At 47.7% G+C, this 26,439-nt stretch overlaps 2 protein-coding genes across 5 annotated transcripts in view; one reads left to right on the top strand and one right to left on the bottom strand.

Moving 5' to 3' along the window:
* The window catches only part of ABCG5 (ATP binding cassette subfamily G member 5), a 32,660-nt gene extending 29,366 nt beyond the window's left edge, over nt 1-3,294 (bottom strand). For 2 of the 3 annotated variants that reach the window (XM_019465819.2, XM_019465781.2), the window contains exons 1-2: nt 2,951-3,294; nt 2,193-2,314 (exon numbers count right to left, since the gene is read on the bottom strand). In XM_019465819.2, coding sequence (XP_019321364.1) covers nt 2,193-2,314; nt 2,951-3,096 — 268 coding nt within the window. In that variant the 5' untranslated portion in view covers nt 3,097-3,294. The remainder of the gene's footprint in view (nt 1-2,192; nt 2,315-2,950) is intronic. The other variant, XM_019465708.2, reaches the window with a different exon arrangement.
* A 49-nt stretch (nt 3,295-3,343) lies between these two features.
* ABCG8 (ATP binding cassette subfamily G member 8) lies at nt 3,344-21,153 on the top strand. 2 transcript variants are annotated; one of them, XM_019465554.2, is made up of 13 exons: nt 3,344-3,540; nt 8,941-9,045; nt 10,219-10,369; nt 12,786-13,024; nt 13,546-13,678; nt 13,780-14,049; nt 16,446-16,608; nt 16,698-16,781; nt 17,666-17,865; nt 18,310-18,386; nt 19,098-19,365; nt 20,334-20,461; nt 20,547-21,153. In XM_019465554.2, the coding sequence occupies exons 1-13, from the start codon at nt 3,478-3,480 to the stop codon at nt 20,682-20,684; spliced, it is 2,019 nt and encodes a 672-aa protein (XP_019321099.1). In that variant the 5' UTR covers nt 3,344-3,477; the 3' UTR covers nt 20,685-21,153. The 2 variants fall into 2 exon arrangements, with proteins under 2 accessions (XP_019321099.1, XP_019321149.1); XM_019465604.2 differs by having other exon boundaries at nt 3,345-3,540; nt 8,944-9,045.
* The last annotated feature ends 5,286 nt before the right edge of the window (nt 21,154-26,439 follow it).

The raw sequence follows: 26,439 nt of genomic DNA on the forward strand, positions 1-26,439 counted from the left end.
TAGTTAGAAATATTGAAAAACTGGAAATAGGAACTGACAAGAAATCTCAGCAAAGAGTTAACACTTTTTGTCACTGAATTCCTTCTCATTTAATCTTAATGCTACTATTGCCACCCAGTTGTTTACCTGCTGTAGCAGGGGAATGGCTATGGATTTAACTCCCAGGTCAAATGAGGCTGACCGTGCTTGACTTTTGCAGACTTGTGTTACCCATTGCTATTACAGAGAAGAACGCAAGTAGGTAGTGCCAGGAAATGTCAACAATGCAGTGCAAACAAGAACTCAACCAGGAAACTCCTCTGAAGCCAGTCTGTCAGAATCTTTTACCCTGAAAGTATATGGGATAACCTAGTGTAGTAGTGGACCCTGTAGTGTCCATGCAGATCCACTTGTCAGGGTCAATGCTGAAGAGTCAACAGCTGTGATCCCCATGGGCCATTGCCCTCAGACACAAGGATCTGCCTCTCTGGAGGCTACACCTGCCCAGAGCAATGACTGGCTGACGTAGGGACACAGAGACAAACAGTGAATTCAGCCTCAAGTGTAGATAACCCAAAATAGAGAAGGAGGATAGAGTGGGAAATGGGCACAAAGATAGCCTCAGTGAAGTGTGTAATATTTAATTCCTTAAAAAAAAGGATGTGATGAAGAAAAAAAAAAGGATGTGATGAAAAGATGCTCAACATCACTCATCAGGAAACTACAAATCAAAACCACAATGAGATACCACCTCACACCAGTCAGAATGCCTAAAAATAACTCAGGAAACAACAGATATTGGTGAGGATGTGGAGAAAGGGGAACACTTGCAGTGTTGGTGGGAATGCATCTGATGTAGCCACTCTGGAAAACAGTGTGGAGATTCCTCAAGAAACTAAAAATAGAACTACCCTACGACCCAACAATTGCACTAATGGGAATTTATCCAAGGGATAAAAAAATGCTGATACAAAAGAGGACACATGTACCCCAATGTTTATAGCAGCACTATCAACAATAGCCAAATTATGGAAAGAGCCCAAATGTCCATCAACTGACAAATGGATAAAGAAGATGTGGTATATATATACAATGGAATATTACTCCACGATCAAAAAAAATGAAATCTTGCCATTTTCAACAACATGGATGGAATCAGAGTGTATTATGCTAAGCAAAATCAGTCAAAGAAAGACAAATATCATTTCACTCATATGGAATTTAAGAAACAAAACAGATGAACAGAGGAGATGGGAAAGAAAAATAAGAAAAACAGAGAGAGAGAGACAAACCATAAGAGACTCTTAAATACAGAGAACTGAGGGTTGCTGGAGGGGTGATGGGTGGGGGGATGGGCTACATGGCTGATGGGCATTCAGGAGGGCACTTGTTGGGATCAGCACTGGGTGTTATATGTGATGAATCACTAAATTCTACTCCTGAAACCATTATTACACTATATGTTGACTTGGGATTTAAAAAAAAAAAAGGACATGAAGCAAATACGGTATAATGTTAAGATTTGATAAAGCCAGATGTTAATACATGAACTTTCTCTATTCTCTACTCTTGACTGTATATTTGAAATGCATCATAAAAAACAAAACAAAACAATGGATATGGGGCTAAGTGGGTATCTTTGTGCTTAATTTTTTTCCTGCCCCTGAGCACAGTATAAAAATCAGGGAAATTGTGTTTACTGGGTACTTCTACATGCCAGGCACCATGTTAGGGGCTTTCCATACTTTGAAATATGAACTAACTAATATGTTAGGCAGGACTTTATTTTTTTTAAGTTGATTTATTTTGAGAGAGAGACAGAGAGAGAGAGAGACACTATGTGAGTGGGGGAGGGGCAGAGAGAGAAAGAGAGAGAGAGGATCCCAAGCAGGCTCTGTGCCGCCAGCACAGAGCCCAATGCAGGGCTCGAATCCATGAACCTTGAGATCATGACCTGAGCCAAAGTCAGACACTTAACCAACTGAGCCACCCAGGCTCCCCAGGAGTTTATTCTTTTCCAAGGATCTTTCTAAAGGCGTCACATTAGTACCAGATTCCCTTCAGTCAGACATGTCATTTGATTTCATTCTAATACCAAACTTGTGGCCCTCTTGCTACAACTTAAACCTGTTTTCCCAATGTGTTCAAAGCAAGCCAAAGCCTTTTCTGAATGCTCACTGAGAACGTAAATTTAAAGTACTTCCCAAGCTTACCTGAGCTCCCTAAGATGCACAAGATCTGCCCACTCTCGATGTACAAGGAGACATCCTTGAGGATCTGCCTGTCCCACTGCTGCCGGCAAGATGTAAAGTCCCACCAGGGTCCAACCTGGTGACTTTAAAGGAAAGGCAGTGTGGGGTTCCTGAAGGTGCCAAACCCTTGTGCCTCAGCACTAATCCCAGTGGTTTCTGGACAGGTTCTTAAATGTGGTTGGGGTTCAGTGCCTCTCTCTTAAATGTGCTTGCGGTTCAGTGCCCCTCTCTGTGGACGCTGGCAGGTAGTAACCGAGAAAGCTCATCTGTGTAAAACGCCTGCCTGGGAGCTGCTCTGAATACCAGCTCTCTTTGATCCTGTATTCCTTCACCAGGCTTCATTACAGTTTGTGTTGTAAGTATTCCCCAAGCCCTCTCCATCCCCATGGGGCAGGCTGTACATGGGGGAACACAAAGGAAGGGGTAAGAGGCCCAAAGCTCGGGCACATGGCAGAGCACAGCTGCCTCACTGTTAGAGCTTCCATGTCCTGCCATGGGCAAGAGGGGGGCCATTCACCTTTGTTCATTTACCACTGGCAGCCCTTCCCCTCTCCTCTCTCCACCCTGATCCACTGAGGGAGCCCAAAGCCTCCATGTATGCTCCCCATTAGCAAGGAAAGCCAGCAGAGGGGGTGAGAGGCCCACTCACCTCAGGCCATGACCACAAAAACAAAGCCCAGCCTCAAGTTCCCAGCAGGAAGAAGAGGCATCAACCTTACCTGACACTGTAGGAGGCATGGAGAATGCCCAGGCTGTGTCGAGGCCTTGAACAAGCTGTCGGAACCTCCTCTGGGGAGCTCTGGGGGCCACTGTTTACTTGGAGCCCCAAGGACCCCACAGAGGTCAGAGATGGGAGTTCAGTCATCGCCAAGAGGCAGAAGAGGTGAATTTTTGGGTGGCCGGACCCTTCCTGGGGGAGCCCCAACAGAGGAGTGAGCAGCACAGTGCCCTGCTTGTTCCTCACAGGGCTCTGGAGTCCCTCTCCAGACCTTTGCAGCAGCTGGACTGGGGTTTGGTAACGGATGCCATTATCTGATGTACCTTTACCCAGAGCATGTGCACTATCTTGGCAGCAGGCAGAACACACAGCCTGTGTTTGTAGGAGGGCCTGCCTGAGAGGAGTGCTGGGAGGCACAGTGAACCAGGGCCAGAGATTGCCCAACTCTGAGAAAGAGAAAACACTGGCACAGGTAGCAGCTAAGGTGAAGGAAGCTTCAGCAAAGTGGTACAGACACCGCTGGGCCCCATGGCTGAGACAGTCCCAGAAGACAGAGGGCTGCGGAACAGGGCTGCTCCCCAGGATGCCTCCGTGAGTGATGGGCAGTCACCTCAGTCATGGGGGGTGGGGGCAAATCAGACCTTTCTTTCCTCTCTCCAGAACTTTGTTTTAACTCACCACCAGGACCACAAGCAGAGGGAGAACATGGCAGCAGGACTCTACTTCCTGGGCATCAAAGGGCTGAGGGGAGGGGATTCAGGGGTCAGGGGTGGGTGGGGGGCCTCTGAGATCACTTCCTGCCCTAAGGCACACTCCTACAGGGAAATGATGTTCCTGTTTGTTACTTGGGCTGATGCAGCTTTTTCTGAATGAGACTCCAAACAGAGATATGTTCACACACACCGGGGACTCTGCAGTGTTTCCTTCATCAGTGTGTCTGTCAGGCTCAGAGTCTCAGAGGCAGTAAACTGATGACATATGATGGCAGGCAACTTTTATGGGAATATAATAACATGACCACAACAGGCAGATATAAGACCCCAGAAAGAGGTGAAAGGGACAGACAGCAAGTCTGGGGGCCAAGAGGTTGGGGTACAAGTTCTCCACCCAAGTTACACGGAGAAATGTTTACTTGAGAAATGGCCTTTGACTAAAGTAAGGATGTGGGTGGGATTTGAAGGAGGCTAAACTGGAAGACAGAAAGGAAGCACCCCACCTCACCCCAGCCCACCTTTCCATCTTGCCTGCTGTGGGGAGGAGGGAGAGAAAGACAAGAAAGGTCTGAGGACTCCACACCCAAAAGGGAAGGCCACAGGCCACTTGGTCTGGTCCTCACTTGCTAGGATAGGACTTCAACCCAGTCCATTCCTAGTCTGCCCTGCAGCCATAACTAATAGCCAGCTCTGATCTGGGAACATGGCCAGCTCCTGCTGAGAAATGCCTCGTAGGAGCTGATTGCAGTGCTCACAGCCTGAACAGTATATAAAGTCAGTAATGGCTTTGGGGACATTTTCTGCCTAAAAGGCTGACAAATCAGCTACCACAGCATGGAATGCAAATAACTGCCCAAATCCAACATCTGGGAAAGCTTGCCATTTCCAATTTCCTTTTCTCCAATTCTGTAACTCAAGGTTCCAAGTGATAATCTTCCCCCAACATATACGGCACCTAGAACAAGAGGATGGATGAGGGATACATATCTTATGTCTAGTTATTTTAAAGTTATCAATCAAGCTAACAACTGTTAAGTTTCTATCTTCCTATTTTGACATACCTTCCTCACAACCTGAAAGGCCAGATGTAAGTTTAGAAATCCTAGGGCCTTTTGGAGCAGCAGCTAGAATGTGGTGGCACAGAGGAGCCAGCTTCTGGCTCCCTTCTCTGTCCCCTTCTCTGCCCACCCCTGTGCTACAATCTGTCCCCCTTCTCTGCCCACCCCTAGTGCAACATGTGACTCACACACCCCTATGTGGTCATGCCATCCTGCCTACCCACATTCCATTCGCTCTCCACAGACAAATGCCCCTTGGGCCTGGGGTGCCTGGAGTGGCAAGTGCCCTTGGCCCACAGTCCATGGGCAGGAGTGTGGTCAGAGGAGGACTAGAGGGGCTCAGTCCTCAGGACAAAGATGTGTAAGATCTGGTCTGAGCATTTTAATAAAGGCCCAGGCTCATCCCCTCAGCCAAGAACAAACCCTGCATGCTTTTGCACAGACACTGAGTCATCAGCACATCACTACTACTCAAGGGCATGGATTCCTCATCTTAGAAAAAGGAACTTGGGCTCTGTGCTCCCTAAGTTCCCTTCTAATTTGTGCTTCTGACTCAGGCATTTGATCAGAAGTTAATACAAGGAGAAATTACAATGTAGCCCAGCAGGAGCTGAACAGGTTACCTACAAATAAACCTGCTTTTGCTTTTTTGGATGTCACCTGTCAGAAATTTAAGTGATATTCTGACAGTCATACTGATTAAGATGTCAACTGAATAGATATTTAAATATTTGAAAAATACAGAGAATTTGTCAAAACCTCAAAACCTAACAAATCCATCCTGGGAGTCAAGGAAATACTTAAAAATGGAGCAGAGGCTGTCTCCAACCCAGAAACGAATTCTCTTCCTCTGAAAGTTGTGCTGCATGTGTAGCTCCAGGAAGTCACAATCCCCCCTTTTTCTTTTTAACGTTATTTTTGAGAAAGAGAAACAGAGCACGAGCCAGGGAAGGGCAGAGAGAGAGGGAGACACAGAATCCAAAGCAGGCTCCAAGTTCTGAGTTGTTAGCACAGAGCTGGAGGCGGGGCTCAAACCCACGAACCAGGAGATCACCACCTGAGCCAAAGTCGGCTGCTTAACCAACTACAGGTGACCCAGAAGTCATGGTCCCTTGATGGCAGCTGAGGTCCCTGGCTGCCTGTGCCCAGCCTACTTAGCCTAAGATGAGGGGTACTGCCCACCCCCCAGCAACAGGGAGCACCTCTTTCCTTTTATCTGTCTTCCTATTGTGACACCTCTTTCCCCAGGGCCCCAGCATGCTCCACCTTTCCAAAGCACTTATCTGGAAAGTGGAACCCACTCAGGCATTAGGTCACCTGCACATATTGCTCCAGAGCCCAAAATGTCCAATGTCCCTTTCTTAGCTGCCCCTCCACTTGAAATATAACCTGGCCAGGTGTTAGTTCACAGAAGCAATTTCTAAGCTGAGTCATATCTTATATCAATCGACTTAATGTCCCTCCTGCAGATGTTTACTTTTTATAACCAAACAAATAAGCATCTTATGTTAGCTCAATGAGTCTCTCAGTAATTGCCAGAATTTCTGATAGTTTAATAGAATTAAATGGAGAAACTAGGCAGTATGAGTGCTAGTGGTGGAAGTGGTGAGCAAGGGTCAGGTGCAGGGTTGACCTGCCTGAAATTCAGCACCTTCTGTAGCTGGCCTAAATCTCCCCCAGGAGATATCTCCCTTTCCATCTCTGAGGGCACAGACCTTCACCCCTCCTCCATCTCCATAGCCAGCTCCTGCCTTGGAGGCATTGGCACTTGAGGGGCTAGGTGGGAGTACTACTCTGGAGTTCTACTCAAAGGTTCATTCTCTTAGATGGAAAACAAAGTTTGAGATAGTTCAGATCAGCTGAAAAAACAGTGATCTCTTATGTACCTGCAACTTAACTACCAAGAACTGTGAAGTTCACTCCCCTCGTTCTTCCCTGTACCCTTCTCTCTTGCATTCCTCTCTATTCCACAGAGATAGTCCTTCTGCTAAAGTAGGTATTCAGGTTTCCCAGTTTCTTCTGTATAATTTAGGATCTTTATGGTAATAATTCTAACATCAGATAAGATAAGTAGCCATGGTCTGCTGTTTTCATACTGCCCTGCAATTCTGGGGACTACTCACTGATAGTTACTGTCATAGATGACCACCTGTATTGATCTTCCATTTCTGTGGTCCTTTCCAAGGACTTCTGACCTCTGCCACTACAGGGGAAGTTTGACAGAGACTTTTGGAGACTATTTTCACATAATGTAAGTCATTTTATTTTCACACAAAGCACATGTAGGCATTGTGTACACAGTATAAATATACCCTGAATGGATGCATGAGGTCAGCCTGCTCTACACCTGGCCTGTCTTGCTCCATCTTGACCACCTGTCCCATTCATTAAAATCTAAGCTTTTCTGGGGCACCTGGGTAGCTCAGTTGGTTGGGCATCTGACTTTGACTCAGGTCATGATCTCATGGTTTGTGGGTTTGAGCCCTGCATCAGGCTCTGTGCTGACAGCTCAAAGCCTGGAGCCTGCTTTGGATTCTGGGTCTCCCTCTCTGCCCCTCCCCTGCTCACATTCTGTCTCTGTCTCTCTCTCAAAAATAAACATTAAAAAAAACTTTTTTAATCTAAGTTTCTTTGCATGATGACAGATGGTAACTACACATATTGTAGTGACTTTGCAGTGTACACAAATCTTAAATTGTTGTGTTGTGCACCTGACACTAGCATAATGTTGTATACCAATTTTACCTCAATAAAAAGTTTAAGTTTCTCAGAGACCATCTTTTTCACTGTCATATCCCAAACTCCAAACTTGTAGCATCATGTGGGCTCCCAATAAGTATTGGATGCTTGCTTGCTTACTTGACTGAACACATCAGTGCGTGAGTGGCAGCTCTGAGGAGGAAACATCATGGGGTCAACTGGAACTTGTTAAAAAATACACTTTTTCCTGCACTAAGAAACAAAAGGAAAAATTGTATGCATTTAAAAACGGAAACCTGAGGGGCACCTGGGTGGCTCAGTCGGTTAAGTGTCTGACTTTGGCTCAGGTCATGATCTCATGGCTCTTGAGTTTGAGCCCCACGTCAGGCTCTATGAGGACAGCTCAGAGCCTGAAGCCTGCTTCAGATTCTGTCTCCCTCTCCCTCTGCCCTTCCCTGCTCATGCTCTGTCGCTCTCTCAAAAATAAACATTAAAGGGGTGCCCGGGTGGCTCAGTTGGTTTGAGTGTCTGACTTCGGCTCAGGTCATGATCTCACAGTCTGTGAGTTCGAGCCCCGTGTCGGGCTCTGTGCTGACAGCTCAGAGCCTGGAGCCTGCTTCGTTCGGATTCTGTGTCTCTCTGCCCCTCCCCCGCTCATGCTCTGTCTCTATCTCTCTCTCTCTCTGTCAAAAAGAAACATTAAAAAAAATAAAAATAAACATTAAAAAAAATAATAAAATAAAAATGGAAATGTTAGTAGGCAGGTTCTTCTTCTGGGGGAGCCTCAATAATTTAAATGATTGAATTGATAAAAATGGAAGGAATTTAGATATGCTGATAGCTAATACCATTCAAAGGTATCAGTGATACCACAAAACATCGATTTACTTGATGTACAAATACAACGTCACACCAACAACAGCAACAAGATATTGACAATGACGATGACATAACAATGGTGCTTCTTCCAAAATCATCTTGAATGGCTTTGTTATGCAAAACTCCTCATTTAAATAAGATGCAACTTTTCTAAGGATTGTGTCTTCCAAATATTGAGCACTAGTTTTTTGATAGCTGCATCCCTTCACATACCAGGTATGGGAAGTCTGTTTGGCATCAGGAAATAGTAAGTCAGAGGCAGGGAAGAGAAAAGTTAAGGACATGCCCCAGCTAAGGTCTCCCCAAAGCATAGCAGCTCACAAAGCTCTCTCTAGTCCAGAGTCTGGGTCTCATCCACCATAGGGTGCCTGGGTTCGGGCTCCACCAATTTGGGTTGAGGTTCTCTGGAGCCAGGAGCTGTGCTAGAGGGAAGCCGCAAAGCTCCCTCTGAAGGGAAAAAAAGATTGCCCTCACTGATGCTCCTATTTTCTCAGAGCCCTTGGGCTCTATCTGCCTAAACCCTTGTTGCCAGTTCAGGATCTCAACCACACTAGCTGCTCTCACCTCTTGGGTCTCCTCCCTGTTTTCTCCTAAGTCCTAAGTGGCTTTTGAAGAAGCCCCTCACCTGTCATGTTTCTCAGCAGGGCCTCCAGGACAGCTTGTTCTCCTCTGAAAATGACAGCAGCCTATACTTCACCTACAGTGGCCAGTCCAACACCTTGGAGGTCCAGGATCTCAGCTACCAGGTAGAGGCATACCTGAGGACAAGGTGGGAGGAGTGGGCAGGGAAGGCCAAATGATTCCCCAAGTGGAAGGTAAGGGTGAGCCCATCCTGAGGGCCCTCTGCCAAGTTGATGCCTCACATGTTGGGTGAAAGTACCACAAGACTTCCTTCAGCTATATATACTGTAGCTGGAAGTTGAGAGGCATTAGAGAACAAGACCTCTGTTAAAACATAAAGAAATTATGTAACCCTGTTGGGGAAAAAACAAATCTCTCAAACTTTAACTTCAGATTTTGAAGTAAGTTTAGACTTTTGGGAAAGTTACAAAAATAGGACAGAGTTTCCATGTAACCTTTGCCCAATTTCCCCTAATGTTAACATCTTGCATACCCAGAGCAAAATAATGAAAACCAAGAAATTAACAATGCCGTGACGCTATTCACTAAACTACAGACTTTCAGGTTTCACTAAACTATAGACTTTCAGGTTTCACCAGCTTCGTGTTTTGTTATTTGTTTGCTTGCAAAGTACACTGTCCCTGGAGCTAATAAAATATCCAAAGTGCAAGGACTCCTGGTCTTTCAGAGGCTCTGAAGGACCCCCTGGTCAGATTCAAGACCCCATTTACCAGACCTCCTTGGGGGTAGACCCTGGCAGTTCAGATGGAATATGCTGGGGGGTGCAGAATGGTAAACTTCAGAGGCCCAACTCTGGCTTCCTGTGAATGTGAATTAGGACAAGCTAATGAGCCTCACCATAAGCATTTTCTGTTCTGCCACTTGTTAGCTGTGCGACCTTGAACAAGTAACTGCTCTGAGCCTCACCTGTAAAAACAGCGATTATAATGGTACCTATGTTATAGGTCTGCAAGGAGGACTGAATGGGATAATAAATAGAGATTTACACAATGCCTTGCACGTAATAAACATTTAACAAATCATTAGTAAATTATCATTAACTGAAGAACTGAAGACATTGTTTTGCTTTATGTTTTCGTTTCCATTCTGCTATTACACATGCTTCCCATGTCTTAACTTCAGACTTGGAAATGGCAGCTTCAGGTTCTCAGCATGGTAGGTGGGGGCCCCTCAGGCCTTTTGTGCAACAGCAGGAGGATGTCTCCTGTACAGTTGAACAGAAGTTGCTGAAACCTTCTATTCCGCCCTCTGAAGAACCTTGCAATATCTCCCCACAGGTGGACATGGACTCCCAGGTGCCCTGGTTTGAGAAGCTGGCTCAGTTCAAGATGCCTTGGGCATCTCACAAGGATTCTTGTGAGCTGGGCATCCAAAATCTGAGCTTCAAAGTGAGGAGTGGGCAGATGCTGGCCATCATAGGGAGCTCAGGTACCATTAAGGGCAAACAGTGAGGCGATGGGTTCTGTCTCTTCTGGAATGCAGAATGGTCCCTCAGACAGATGGATGCTTCTCACAGAATTCTTTGCTGACTAGTAGAATAACCATAGCAGAGTGGGTGAGAAGCACAGGTTCTTGGTCAGGTGGACCTGGGTTCAAATCCCAGTTCAAGTCCCTCCATTTACTAGCTGTCAGATAGCTGCCACCATTATGAATCATGAGTGTGCCTCTTGAAGCTGCATCCAGAGCAAAAACCTTTGTAAGATCTTCAGAATTGAATGTTCTTCTCAGGGGACTCTTCCATGCCAGGAGCATTCATTCACTCTTCTCCCACAACCTGGTAGGCACAGCACCCACCACAGCTCCCACTTCTTTGAGAGTCCCTCCAAGTCTTAGTGCAGCCTTCAACCATCTGCAAAGATCCAGAATCTTGGAGTGCCTCAGAGTGACTTCTGCAAGCCAAACTTAAAATTATGCAATGCTAAAGCTGAAAGGGGTCTTGGAGAATGGTGTTCACTCTCTCCACTGTATTATTTCTTTCTCCTTACCAGTCTGGAAGCCTCTTTAATGGAGGGTTTTTAAGTTATCTGGTCCTCAATATTTCTAGAGTGTCCTCCTGTCCCTCGCCCCAACATATGAACACCTTCAACAGATGGGGAGACTAAAGTCTAGACAAAGTGAGTGATTCACCTAAGGGCATACATTTAATGCAGAGCTGGAACTAGAACTTTGGTCTTCTGATTCTCATATCAAGGTGTTTCTCTTTTAGATGGTGTTAGACAGAACACTTTATTCTTTTTGATTAATCATTTCCAGAAGTAAAGATTACTGAACTTTTGAACATCTCCAATTTTTTAGTCTTCTGATAAGAAAATTCTGTTTATTGTCTAACCAAAGATCAAACAAGATAATGTATGTCAATGCACTTTGTAACTGAAATAACACCACAGGTCAAGTCCTGCCCACTTTTGGCTCTGCCTCTGCAATTCTTATCTAAAAAAGAAAACAGACACTTCAGAAGCCAATTTTGTTTTTGTTTGTAACTCCTGGTGGCTTTTCCTGTTATATTTGCTTTTCTTCATGAACTGAGAATCTGGGAGATACACGGGCCTTCCAAGGCACTTCCATAAAGCCTAAGAGTCCCCACAATTTATACTCGCTACACATGACCCTGCAGGTGTTAGCATCCCTGAGGCAAGTGAAGTTTGGAGAGGCTGAGCAGTCTCCAGGACTCTTGACTCTAGGTTCAGTGTTGTTTAGCTTCAGGTTTACTTGACTGAATTTATTTAAATGATTTCTTAGAAACACTTATCAGTTAGGGGCACCTGGGTGGCTCAGTCAGTTCTAAGCATCTGCTCTTGGTTTTGGGTCAGGTGATGATCTCATGGTTTGTGAGTTCGAGCCCCACATCAGGCTCTGCACCACTAGCGTGGAGCCTGCTTGGGATTCTCTCTCTCTCTCCCTCTCTCACTGTCCCTCCTGTGCTCTCTTTCTTCTTCTCTCTCAAAATAAATAAACTTTTTTTTTAAAGAAACACTTAACGGGGCGCCTGGGTGGCTCAGTCGGTTAAGCATCCGACTTCGGCTCAGGTCATGATCTCATGGTCCGTGAGTTCGAGCCCCGCGTCGGGCTCTATGCTGACCACTCAGAGCCTGGAGCCTGTTTCAGATTCTGTGTCTCCCTCTCTCTCTGCCCCTCCCCCGTTCATGCTCTGTCTCTCTCTGTCTCAAAAATAAACGTTAAAAAAAAAAATTTTTTTTAAATAAAAAAAAAAGAAACACTTATCAATTATACTTCCTGAGGCTTAACAAAGAATAAAACAAATTATGAAGACTCATTATAATTTATAATAAATCCAAACAGCCTCAGGCATTTTGGCTGCTTCTGTAGAATCAGCAGTAGTGGCAGCCGTGTTTGCCAATGGAGTTTACGGAATTGGAGATTCCAGCCAACTGAATGCCTTTGGTGTTCTCTCCTGATTCATGGAAGGTCTCTCCAGTTGCACTAGGCGGTCTCCACAGCAAAGGCCACCCACACCTCTCCTAAAGTGCTGTTTAGGAAAGTGGACTTCCCACTTGGACTGGGAACCCCAGTGTCCCTGTGAATACTGACAAAGTCCCCTGCCATCTCAGAGCCTGGATCCACTAGTTGAGCGGCTTGAACCCCCGACATTAATGTACCTCCAGCTCCCCAAAGGTGTTCAAGTTGGCTGCAGGTGAAAGCCCTGGAGCTCCAGGTGCTGAGGCTGACCCATCCGGGTCCAAGAGCTGTGCCACTTTCTCTAGGGCCTCGGTCACTTCTGAAAGGACAGAGAAGTCCAGGGTGGTTGAAAGAGTGTGCGGGCAGCCAGGGCTTCCAGGCTAGCGCCCGCAGCTCTGCTTTCAGGAGGTCTCTGGCGGCTTCGCAGGGTGTGGGAGAGCCTCTTTACTGGACGTGATCACCGGGAGAGGCCACGGCGGCAAAATTAAGTCAGGTCAAATCTGGATCAACGGGCAGCCCAGCACGCCTCAGCTCGTGAGGAAGTATGTGGCCCATGTGCGCCAGCACGACCACCTGCTCCCCAACCTAACCGTCCGCGAGACCCTGGCTTTTGTTGCCCAGCTACGCCTGCCCAGAACCTTCTCCCAGGCCCAGCGTGACAAAAGGGTAACTGCCTGACCCTGGTGACCCCAAGAAGCCATGACATCCTTCCCCTTGTCGACCTTCCCCCCCCTGCCTCAGGGCCCAGTCACAGGTCAACTCTAAGCAGCCCAGCTCGCCATCCTTCCATAGGTACCCTGCCCTCTGTCCGCCTTTAAACCCCACATCCTTCTGTAAGCCGCCTACGCCCTGGCCGGGTCCCTTCACAGCACAGGACAAAACGTGAGAGGAGTGTCTACCTGTTTTCCGGTCCTCCGTGTGGGCAGAGTGCCCTGCTGTCCTGTCCCCAAGTCGCGGCCAGGTTCCCAACATGGCGCCGCCCTCGGCGCGTGAGAGCCACTCAGGATATGCAGAAAAAATGCAGGAGCAAACACTGCATGGGGCAGCGAAGGCTACAGCACAAACCCACCCGGAGGGGGTGGGGCGGGGGGCAAGGGTGGGCAGCCGCTTTCTACTCCAGGACAGCACCCACGTAACCTGGAGCGAGGCGGGCAGCGCCGCGCCTAAACCTACGTCCTCCCGCGCAGGTGGACGATGTGATTGCGGAGCTGCGCCTGCGCCAGTGCGCCCACACGCGCGTGGGCAACGCGTACGTGCGGGGCGTGTCTGGGGGTGAGCGGCGCAGAGTCAGCATCGCGGTGCAGCTCCTGTGGAACCCAGGTGAGGGGGCGGGGAGGAGGGTGGACAGAGGCGCCCCCGCGGCTTGGCTCCCACCAGCCACAGTCCTGCCGGCTCACTAGGCCCCTGTCTCCGCTGGGAAGGAATCCTCATTCTGGATGAGCCCACCTCCGGCCTCGACAGCTTCACGGCCCACAACCTGGTGAAAACGCTGTACCGCCTGGCCAAAGGCAACCGGTTGGTGCTCATCTCCCTCCACCAGCCTCGGTCTGACATTTTCAGGCTTTTTGATTTGGTCCTCCTGATGACGTCCGGCACCACCATCTACTTGGGGGCAGCCCAGCACATGGTGCAGTATTTCACAGCCATCGGCCACCCCTGTCCTCGCTACAGCAACCCTGCAGACTTCTATGGTGAGCCCCCAAGCAGCGCCCCCCCTCCCCCCTCCCCCCCCCCCCCCCCCCGAAGCTCCAGCAGGGCCTGATGGAGAGCTTCAGGAGGGAAGCTGTCAGAGGTTTCAGGGGAGTAGGATATAGGAGCAGGGCGGCCCAGCGGGCTGGAGAATGTGTGTCACTTTGCCAAGTATCAAATACTAGAAACAAGGGCCCAAGAAAATCCAGCTTCTGACATAGCCACTCTTGTGTGCATGATAAGAAACCTGTGAGTTCCAAAGTGGGTGGTGGGGGGATAGAATTCAAGAGGGTTTGGGTCAATTTTCTAGAATTGTGGTCTTTATTCAGACTCTTTAGGGAAATTTAGGAGGCCACCTGGAAATCTTCAAGCTGTGCCCTGGTGCCCCCGCAGAGGCAGGGAGCCTGAAAGCACTGTATGGTGGAGGGACCCCAGGGCCCGGAGAGTTCAGGGCCTTTTGGAGGTCTTGGTCAATGAGGCACTAGGTCTGAAAATTGCTTTGTCACCCCCAGAAAGGCCTTCCTGCTGAGGGTCCTGAGCCCTCAATTGTATAGCCCTCAGGGAAAGCGTGAGCTGGTTCCTGGAGAGATAGTTCCTTTGTTCCTGGAGAGATAGTTGCCTTTACAGGTGTGTGACCCGAAAGCGGATCCCTGGACCCTGAATGCTGAGGCGTGCCATGGCTGCTGGCCAGGCCACACAGCTTTACCAGGGCGGCTGGGGGGAGGGGGCGGGGAGACAGTAGCTGTGGCTTGTCCAATATGCCACCTGGAGCCCCAGCCTTCCTCCCAAGATGGCCCAGTGTAGCAAGGCCTCACCAATAACCATGACAACAGGGACCATGTCCTTGAGGGCAGACATTGGGCCCAAAGGCACCAAGCTACAGAGGGTGTCCCTTTGACTCTCACAGCCCTGTCAGGCCAAGGCCATTTCCATCCATACAGATGAGAAGACAGAAGTCTGAAGAGTTAAACCTTTGGCAGAGAATTTGTAAGACGCAGAACTGGGACTCCCAGCCAGTGTGTCCAGCCCCCAACTTGACTCCTGGCCCTGGGCCCACATCCTCCTGTCAGCATCCAGTGCTCTTCCCCACCCCAGGGGGACTCTCTCCAGTCTGCCAGCCCTTGCCCTGTGCACTCACAGCGTGTGAACTCACATAGAGGTCACCCTCCCTCCCAGTGCTCAGGAGCCAGCTTGGCTTCCTGGCAGCGTATCATCCTGAGGCTAGCCATTTCCAGATAAAGGGGGCAGAGGGCATCTGTCAACCTGGCCACGGGAGCAACATGCAGTAACTCCAGAGCGGGGTTACCAGAAGTCAAATGCCTAGAACAGACCTGAACAGAAGTTTTTCTTTATTTTATATTTTTATCACTTTTGGTGGGGGGCTCTTGCCTACCACCTACCAATCTGGGGTACAGGGCCTGGCAGTACCCAGAGAATCTGGTGTTCTGATCTACAGCCCTGCACACCAAGGAGACATGTTGCATTTTACAAGACCGCTCCTAGACATTATCCTGCCATGGGACGTGTCATGAAAATGGTAGGAAGGAAGAGACAGAGGTTAAGAGGAGAAATGGAGGGAGGTGAGCCACCCTCCAGCCTGCAGTGAGGCTGGGTTCAGAAGGGTCCTGGTGGTGACTGGGTGGATGTGCCTTTCTGACATCGCAGGAGCCCCATGAGAGTAGAGCTGTGGCTGGGACTACCAGATGCTCCCCACAAGTAACATAGAGGTGGGTGCACAGTAGCCTGGTTCTCCAGCTGGTCATGCCAGCTCCTTCCCCTGGAGGGCGGTGACAACTCTGCTTAGAGTTGGCCAGACATTGGCAACCTCCAGCCAAAACATTCTCCCCTTCTAGATAGGTTGCTTAGGGAGCCAAATTACTAATCTACAGTGAGAACTAGAATTTCCCAGTGCCCAGACTTCCCAGCTGTCCTATGGCCAGCCTCCCTTCCCCTCATGGGTAGAAGGCACACCTGGAAGGCTGAGTCCCTGTCACAAGCTTTAATGGCTTGAGCTGGAGTCAGGGCATAACTGTGTCATGACCTTTGGCTCCAAAGGCCCAGTGCATCCTGTCCTGTCCTAGGGATGTCCCCATAATGAGCCTGGGTGTTGGGATGGAGGCCAGGGCCCACAGGGCCTCTGCTGTTGCCTTTTCCCTGAAGCAGGCTTTCCCCTGAAGTGGATGTGGCTAGGCCCAGCACGGGGGAGGCCAGCCCTGGGTATCTCTCTGCCTCTCTCTGCTTTTCCCATCACTTCATGGTCTACCCTCACAGGGTGGGGAGCATGTCCCAGAACCTCCAAGGGCTGACCAGTGTTGTGAGCTGGCCTTGCAGTGAGCTCCTCACCTGTGAGCAGGTGCAGAGACCTGGCCACACATGGCCCCACATCCTCTACTTACAGTGGACTTGACTAGCATCGACAGGCGAAGCAGAGAACAGGAAGTGGCCACCAGGGAGAAGGCTTGGTCCCTTGCAGCCGTGTTCCGAGAAAAAGTTCGTGGCTTCGATGACTTTCTGTGGAGAGCAGAGGCAAAGGAGCTGGGTGAGGGCACTTGCCTGGAGAGGTAAGGCAGGCCAGGGCGGCTCTGGGTGGAGAGCTCCTTGCAGAAGGCAGCCGCCCCCATGTCCCATGACACCCTCTGCCTCTTGACAGCCAGGCCCTCCCCCAGGACACTCACCAGCCCCTGACTTCCACTGAGCTGCCTGGCCCTGTGCAGCAGTTTACCATGCTGATCCGGTAATTATCTGCCATTTCATCCCACCACCAACTCCCCTACCCCAGACCTCTTTATTGTGTCAAATTAAGCCCTTTCTATCTAAAGTGAATTTGAAGGAGAAAGCAAAAGGTAGAATTCTTAAAAACCAGTATCGTCAAGACTAGCACTAGCTCTCTCTCTATAATACAGAACATTCCTGTTACTTTTATTCTTTAAACAAAATCAAAATGTTCTTATTGGCTGAATGATTGTAGAAATTACATAGGATCATTATGAAAAATTCAGACAATACAGGAGAACCTCAGTGGAAGGAGAAGGTCTCCTGTTAGGCCAGCCCTCAGAGTAATCGAGACCCAAGTGTTTGGTGGGTGATATTCCCATGCACACAAGCATTGTAATTCATAAATGGGATCATACTCTGCATATGGTTCTGTAACCATTTTTTTGTTTTTGGTTGCACATAGAACAGGCCTGTACCTGTCATCCGGTTAGGTCTTCCTCAGCATTCCAATCTAGCCATAATTCATTTTCCTGCAAACTGTATATTGATGGTCAGATTTTTTTAGGCTTATGCTATGACAAGTAACACTGCAACAAACATCCTTGTAGGTGCATCTTTACACACGTGATTGGTTATTTCCTTAAGATAATGTGTTTAAGTAAAATTGCAAGGCTGATACACTGACAGTAAAGTAACAATTGTTTATTATGCACATACGGTGAGACAGATGCTTTCATCCACGATCTCATTTGAGCCTCAGAATCCTTGCGAGGGGGGTACTGCTGTTCCCCCATTTTATGAGAGAGTAAAGTGAGGCTTTCATCCCTGCGTAGACAGAAGGGCATTGCTAGTGTCACGGGGCTGGTGTATGTTATTCCCTTGGCACCTCTTTTGTTTTTTAAGTCGTCAGATTTTCAACGATTTCCGAGACCTGCCAACTCTCCTCATCCATGCAGCAGAGGCCTGCCTGATGTCCCTGGTCATTGGGTTCCTCTATTATGGCCATGGGGCCATCAAGCTCTCCTTTATGGACACAGCTGCCCTCTTGTTCATGATTGGAGCTCTTATCCCTTTCAACGTGATTCTGGATGTCATATCCAAATGTGAGTGTGCCTTGCTCTCTGTGACCCACACCCGGAGCAACCAGAGGACACGGTGGTAGTCACCCCTCTGAGCTGGTCCAAGGCCGACCTCTGTTCCTCCAAACTCCTGGGGAAAATGGGTTTGCTGACTGTTTTCACCATGATTGTGAAATAAAAGAAGATGATGATTTTTAAGGTTCGCACATTAATATTAGTATGCAAATGAACACAGAGTGCCAAGCAGTCTTAGACATTCCTATAATAGCGGGATTTATATTTGACAGCAGTTCATAAGTTACAGAATTACAAACACCTTAAATTAGGATGGTTTAACTCTGCCTGCTTTTTAAAAATAGGAGACATTTAGGCCACAGGAATATTTACAATTGTACTAAAAGAGACTCAAAAACAGAAACACTGAAAATTAATGTCACTTTTTCATTCTCCTTTTCTCCCCTTTTTTAGGTCACTCAGAGAGGGCAATGCTTTACTATGAACTAGAAGACGGGCTGTACACTGCTGGTCCATATTTCTTTACCAAGGTGACTGGTCAGGGCTGAGAGCAAGTTACCAGGTGGGGGTGCAGGGACAGAGAAAGCTACACTGCATTGTACAGAAGCTCCAGAGTAGTATTTTGCTGAACCAGGGGCCATGCATCATCTATGGTTGCTGCTGTCACGTTCCCTAGGGGGTTATAGAGACTTGCTTTTTTTAAACATTTACCCGAAGACCAGGACTGTAGACCAAGAGTGACACTTTCCTGGTCAGCAGAAATCTGAAAAAAGAAAAGAAAAGATGGGAAACATCCAGCATACTTTACCTCTCCAGTCTCCCCACATCTCCAGGAAGCAGGTCAGCAGGTGTTACTGTACTTATTTCCAGGAAGTGGAGGCTCAGAGATGTTATACGGCTGTCTCAAAGCCCCACAGCTATTTGGTCTGGGCAGGCAGGGTGGGGACTTTGAAACAGGAGAATAGATACACAACTGCCATTTTCACCAGGCCACGCTGCTTCCGCGGGGGAAACTGTTCTGAACTCTCCCAGATGGAGCACGTGGCATCTGCAGTGGGAAACCAGCAGTGAGCTCACGTTCCAGGATCCCATGGGCCCCTCACGGGCCCTCCTGCTGCAGTCTGGCTATTAGCAGGAGGGAAGGTTGACATCCTTGAGGGTTACACTATCTTCAAACATTTAAAGAACAATTGGCAATGAAGGCATTAGCTCCACGTCCTTGCAAGGGCTATTCTTTGCAGATCTTAGGGGAGCTTCCAGAGCACTGTGTCTACATCATAATCTATGGGATGCCCATATACTGGCTGGCTAACCTGCGCCCGGGCCTGGAGCCCTTTCTACTGCACTTCCTGCTGGTGTGGCTGGTGGTCTTCTGCTGCAGGATCATGGCCCTGGGTGCCGCTGCCCTGCTCCCCACATTTCATACATCCTCCTTCTTTGGGAATGCTCTCTACAACTCCTTCTACCTCACCGGGGGCTTCATGATAAGCTTGGATAACCTGTGGATAGGTAAGGCGTGCTCCCCTCCCCTGGTCAAGGTTTTTGAGGCCTTCTGGGGTTGGATGAAGCCTATATTCACTTGGGGATGAGGACTCATCACTTAGATCCATTTAAAGCCTGGTTTTTCTGGGAGCAGGTGTCCTTGCCAACTGTCCTGTGTGTCAAAGGAATGTCTCCATGAGAGGGTGCAGATGGCACCTTCCCATATCCCTCAGCTGACACTTGGAAGCCACCCTTGACTCTCACTCTCCACATTCACCTGGGAGTCAGGTTAATTCTGCCTCCCACATCTTTCTCAGATCTGTCGCCTTGCCTGATCTCCCCCAGCCCTGGCCTTACTGTCTGGTGTCAGACCACAGCTATGGTCTCTGTGACCCTGATCCCTCCACATCCCTCTCGACCCTTGCCCATGGAAAGGGCTTTTTGTAAGGCGGAAATCCATGTTGCTGCTTTGCTTGAGTCCTCTAGTTAGGGCTGCTGACTCTCCACTGCCTCCACCTAGCTCTTCTGAAGTCCCCAACACCCTCCATGCACTCACATCTGAGCCTGTGAGGCTCTTCTCTGTAGGGCGCCATTCCCCCATTTCCACAGCTGCTCTCTTCTGCCAGGCCTTTCCTGACCATTCGGGGCAAGTTTGTTCCTTCCTCCTACTCCTAGCTCTGTGATACCACCATTGGGTCAGGGCACAGACTCAGAAATGTCAGTTGTACCTCCATGGAGCTGAGAACATGCTGGGACATTTAATAAGTTACTCTCTCAAATTGTTACCAATCAAACGTGTGGTGACTCCTGTAGCCACTTGGACCTTCTGTCCCAATCCATGTCCCAAGCTACCCCTCTCGCCCTTTTGCCCTCTCCCTGCCCTCCTGCTCCCTCAGGGACCTTGCTGCCCTTGCGTAAGAGCCCCATCTCCAGGAGTGTTTCCCAGGGAGCAGGTGGTTAGCCTGTGTGAATAACATGAGTCTCGCTATTTTCAGTGCCCGCTTGGATTTCCAAAGTCTCCTTCCTCCGCTGGTGTTTTGAAGGGCTGATGCAGATTCAGTTTAAAGGGCACACTTACCACATGGCCATCGGCAACCTCACCATCCCTATCCGGGGAGACGTAGTAAGTAGCTGAGGCCTTCGACTCTAAAAAGATAACATTCATCTGAACGTCTTCTCAGTGGGTTTACTGATATCTGTGTCCCCAGATCCTCAGCTCCATGGGCCTGAACTCATACCCGCTCTACATCATCTACTTCATCCTTATTGGCATCAGTGGTGGCTTTGTGATCCTGTACTATGTGGCCCTGAGATTCATCAAACAGAAGTCCAGTCAAGACTGGTGATTCATGCCCAGACTGCTGCTTGCTGGTGGGGACTCTAGGAGACCTTTCAACTGCACTCCTTTCCTTCCTCCCAAGGAGCCCCATCCCGGGCACCAGGAGGACAGCACAGGGAGCTCAGCTACACCAGCCCTCAATGTGCAGTGGCACAGGCTGGCCACAGGATGGCAGTAGAATAAAGACAGTGGAAGGGGATTTCTGATCAGTGGCCAGAGCTTGCGATTTCTGGGAATGAAAACCATACTTGGGGACATCTACAATGTTGCTAATTTATTTCATTTTCGTATGTATTTATATAGGCAACTCAGTGCAAGATGGGAGCGAGTTAGGAATGAATTGAGTAGGCTGTGTGGGAACTGGTAGGATCCATAGGAATCAATAACAATGCCTAGCAAAATGTTTGGCCTCGTCTTCCAGGATCCTCAAACTCTGTGTTAAGTCACTCTCAATACAGAAGATGACCTAAAACATACCGGTGAGATGCCATTCTTTTTGTGTGGGATCATGGGCTCCAAAAGCCAAACTGAACAATTAAAGATTTATTGAACATCTGATCTATACCAGGGACAGCTCAAAACACTTATGTGGAGGAGTATCCTAGAATTCTCAACCCTTTGAGGGGTGGTATCCCGTTTTATAGATGAGGAAACTGAGGCAAAAATTCAGTTTGCTAGGTAAGGTCACATGGCTACTATGTGGTAGAGTCCAATGTGGGGGTTGGAAAGCCTTGGAGGCCTTTAGGAGTTGGAGGGCAAAAGGCAAGTCCTGAGCCACTGTAAGGCTTGGAAATTCTAAGAAGGCTCTAAAAGATGAAGATGGTGGTAGAGGCTGTGTGAGCTCAGCCAGGCCTCTCAGAGTTGCCTCTCACTGGCCCTGGCTGGGTCTGAGGACCAGTGTTGAACCTTTCACAGTGGCCAGGGTACGGGATAGATGACACCCAGGTTACGTGCTTCGTTGCCTGGGCACTGAGGACCATCTGATCCAAAACAGGAACACCAAGGGGAGCAGATTGTTCCCAAAGGAAACACCACAGTCTGGGACCAAAAAAGGGAGGAAGGTGAGTGGGAGGCAAATAGTAAATGTTCACCCCAGGTTTCCTTGGGCCCTTACTACTAACTGCTCTGGACAGGCAGCATGGGTCTTAACCTCGGAGCTGCTCCGACAGGCAGAAGCTCACACTCTACCTAGACCTACTGAATCCAAATCTGCATTTTAGGAAAATCCCCAGGTGGTTTATGTACCTGAGTTTGAAAGGCAGTGCTCTAGCACACTGCCCTTTTACAGTACAGCCATGAAACTCAGGGTATTTACACTGCCATTATTTACACTGCCACACTATAACACGGCACATTATGATATTGATACCTGGCCACTGTCGAATGGGCAGGCCCCATTCAAGATTCACTGATTGTTCTGACAAGGTCCTTCATAGCAAAAGGATCAAGACCAGAATCATACATTGGATCTGGTCGTCAACTCTCCTTGGTCTCCTTTAGTTTAGAACAGTCTTTAACTTTCCTTGACTTGTGTGACCTTGACACTTGAAGATTCTGCAAATTAGCTGTCAGCTTGAGTTTGATACATTTTCATGACAAAATTCAGGTCATGGATTTAACGGGATATCACAGGCACTTCTTTTGGCAGGGATGTTGCAGAAGTGATGCACCCTTCTCATTGCATCCTGTCGGTGGTGAGGATTTCAATTTGTCCTATACCAAAGATGTCCACTTGGATCACTTGATCAAGGGAGTGTCTGCCAGCCCTCTCCACAGCCAATCCCCCCTTTGGTAATTAAGCATTCTATTGGTAGGTGCTTTATAAATATGTAAGTTGCCTATATCTCATTAAACCTTCCACTTAGCCATTTTTCAATTTATAGCAATATAAACCTGTAGTGTCCTGTTTTATTCAGTGGGTTATAATCCCTTAGTCTGATGATTAATTTTCACATTCAAATTGTCCCTGTTTTGGCCCTGGGGCCCATTCAAGCTGGTTTCTGCATCCTTTTGATATGTCTCTATCATTGTGTGAACATTTTCTTTCACAAAAAAGTGTTTCAGGCTCATTTTGTTCTTTTCTACCCCCCAGTCCTTAGTCCCAGTGCTTGGAAATGCAGACATTTCTCTAAGAATTCTTTGTTCCTTTTAGTGGAAAAATGGCATTTAGAAGCAAAGATCTGAGTGATAAATATGCCCATTGCTATTGCAGCATCACTGCCCCCAGATCCTCTCGGGAGGCAAAACAGGGAATGCATACATGTGGATATATGTACACAGGTCTGTATACATGTGTATGTACACACACACACAAACACATCTACCTGTACATGTGAGTTCACATTAATACATCCAATTCCCAAATACCAGCACACCATAGAGTTGATTCTAATTTTCTCCCTTTCTGCATTTGTATCTGGGTTTTGTTTTGTTTTGTTTTGTTAGAACACAAGTGATGGAGGGGCAGAGAGAGAGAGAATCTGAAGCAGGCTCCAGGCTCTATTCTGTCAGCACAGAATCCAGTGTGGGGCTAAACTCACTAACGATGAGACCATGACCTGAGCTGAAGTCAGACACTTAACCAACTAAGCCACCCAGGTGCCCCTGTAATTCCCTTTTCCAATTGTGACAAACCTGGCTTCCCCTGTCCTTCATATTTTCACTCATTTGGTTAATCCCCTGTATGTAACCAATCTCCCATCTGCACCCTACTCACTCTGCTGGGGCTGTGTTATCAAGCTGTCCCCTAGTCTGCACAGACGCCATTCTCACCCTACTGCCACCTACCCCACTCTCAATCCCACATCCATACACAGTCACCTAATGGCTTTAGGCCTGAATGGAGGAGATAGAGGACACTGGGCTTTTTTATGAACTCCACAGTGATTCCAATGTGCAGTGAGGGCTGGCAGCCAGTGGGGTACATCATCTAACTGAGTTATGGCTACTCAGTCTACAAGGGGCTTTAATGATTCAGTGGACTCTGGTGCACAGGGCTGTGGGGGAAAGGGGCAAAGTACTGAGGCAGGAGAATTGGAGAAACTCCAGCAGCCACAGTTTCTTTCTTTCTTTTCTTCTTTTTTTTGTTACAGCATCCTGGTTCTCCACCCCACAGCTTTAACAAATACCACTATGGACCCCAATCCCAGAGATTGTGATTTCACAGGTCTGTTTTTTGAAACCAAAACAAAAAAACAACAACAAAAACTGCTCCCTGGGGCATGCAGGCTGTCGACTCAGCCCCTCCCTGCATTGAAAGGGAGAGAGGTCGGCTTGTGAGTAATTATCAAAGGCAGGGGATGCAAACTCTTCCGGTTAAGAGTCAGACAGTATTTCAGGCTTTGGGGGCCAGAGTATCTGTTGCGACTACCCAACTCTGTTGCAGCGTGAAAGCCACTGCAGACAATTCTGAAACATGGATGGTGTGGCTGTGAAACATTATGTACAAAAACAGGCAGTGCATTGGATTTTGCCCAAGGTTGTAAGCTTTGCACACTCTTGATCAGAAGGCAAAGGTTTTGAAATTTGTATTTTAAGCCCTCCAATTTCAAATTATGCTATTGACAGGGACATTTTAATTAAGCAGAAAGTAATTACCTATATGGACTCAAATATTTCCTGATGTGATTTTTATTTTCCTGCTCTTGTTCTTACAAAAATGATTTAAAACCTAATCTTGCCCCCCCGGTCAAGCTAATCTCCCGGGTCAGGTTCACAGAGATCTTGCATTTGCTGTGTTCCCACCCCCCCCCCCCACTTGTCTTCTTGTTTTGATTCCAGATTAAACAGCTAGCAGCAGGCATATTTAAATGGACACCAAATCCAAGCGCTAACTACAGACCTGGTAGACATAGGCGTTCTACTGAGACTCAAGTATGTCATTCACAGAGGGGTGCAGCACAGCCACCATGTGCCATTTCCTGCTTCCCTTGGCCCAGCCACAGGCCTGGAGCACCCATCAGGCTCCAGAGGAACAGGGCAAGGGACTGGGAAGCTGAAAGTGAGGAAGCATCTTGCTGACTGACCTGTTCTTTGGAAAATACATCCAGTGCTTACGCCTGAAAGTAAAGGCCCCTATTTTCATAGTCTAAACTAGGTCATTCAAATCTCAAGTTATCTGTCACTTGTTTTTTTTATTTTTCAATTTTTTTTAATGATTGTTTATTTTTGACAGTGTGAGCAGGGGAGGGGCAGAGAGAGAGGGAGACACAGAATGGGAAGCTGGCTCCAGACTCTCAGCTGTCAACACAGAGCCCAACGGACCTGAGCTGAAGTCAGACGCTTACCCCACTGAACCACCCAGGAACCCCTGACACTTGCTTTTGATAGTAGGATAGGTTCTTCCTTTAAAATGGCCAGGGTATAGAGCAATATCCTGGTCCCTATCACATGGTGTCTGCCCAAGACACTAGGGCAGGGGAGGTGAGAGGCAGGTGGAGCACAGCCCATTTCTGTTGGCAACTGGGGAACAGCAGCAGCCATGTGGTATCAGCAGCTAACAAAACAGTAATTTTTAAGCAGCAGGTTGAGATTTTTTAGCACACACCAACTCAAAGACCAGAAAAACACTTCTCAGCTTTCTATGTAGTAATAGTGCCGTTTATCGTATGATAGTCTTGCCATTTTGTAAAGTTGGAGCAATTCCTTGTTTCCCCAAACCGCCAAAAAGCTCCACTGTCCCTCATTTTGTTGATTCCACTCTTAACACTGAGCTGCACCATCACACATTTGAGAGCCCTCCTCATGGCAATAAAGTTGAGTGTGTTTTCATTTGGGCACATGGGTTTTAAAGAACTTGTTGGGCTTCAGCCCCCAATATCCGAGCTCCTAGCTACTGAGTGGCATCTTTGATCTCTTGGGAAGAAGTGTGAGGAAACCCACCAATGCATGCAAGGCACGCATCTCAGAATAGGACTTGAAAAGCAGGACAGGTGCTGTGTTGTTCATTGTCATTCAACGATGCTCACTGGGTTGTCAGTGCCAGGTTCTGGTTCTAACTGGTGGCCCTGCAAAGCACCAGGAGACCTCAGTTTAGGGGAGGAAACGACAAAAGCAAGTAAATAATGAGAATTTCAGTAAGTGTATGCCTGGGGCAGGGTTGGTGAAGATACTACTTTCAAGAGATCTTTGTAAGCATGGATCCCAACAGCCAGCCATTGTCCAAACTAATGTGCAGGGATGGTTAAGTATGAAGTCGGTTAAATGTTTTTGCTCTGCCTGAACCGGATGTTTCTTTGTGCAAAAAAGAAAAAGATAAGTGCCTATTTTGAATTTGCAAATGCAGCCATTTCCTTTATTTGTACTAAGGCTGCATAATGTGGGCTTTGTAAAGTCCACAGGTCTGAAAGCAGGATACATTTCTAATAGAAACAGCAAAGCGATAAATTACCATGATTTTGTACCCCCTGCAGCTATTAGCTCTACCATACTTCAGGAATGTTGCTTTCATTTTATAGAAACTCTACAAATATTGGTTTGTCAGAAAGACAAATATTAAATGAAAATTGTCCTCAAACACGAGAAAAAGTATGCAGAGTACACACATGGCAGACTTGTGGAATAAACTGTATGGGGAAGAACAGTGTGCAATACAATTTACTGGAATTCACAAACTCGGGTGATTATGCCAGAAACCGAGTATTCGACTAAATGGAAGAAAATAACTTTACAATGTAAAGCTGTCCAGACTGGGAACACTTGTGTTAAATGTGAAAGCTTGCTTTTTAAAAAACAATACCCTAACAGTTTAGAGATTCTGCTTT

This window comes from Panthera pardus, unplaced genomic scaffold (genome assembly GCF_024362965.1).
Source record: "Panthera pardus isolate Hobbes unplaced genomic scaffold, ASM2436296v1 HiC_scaffold_25, whole genome shotgun sequence".
In the NCBI taxonomy this organism is placed as follows: Eukaryota; Metazoa; Chordata; class Mammalia; order Carnivora; family Felidae; genus Panthera; species Panthera pardus.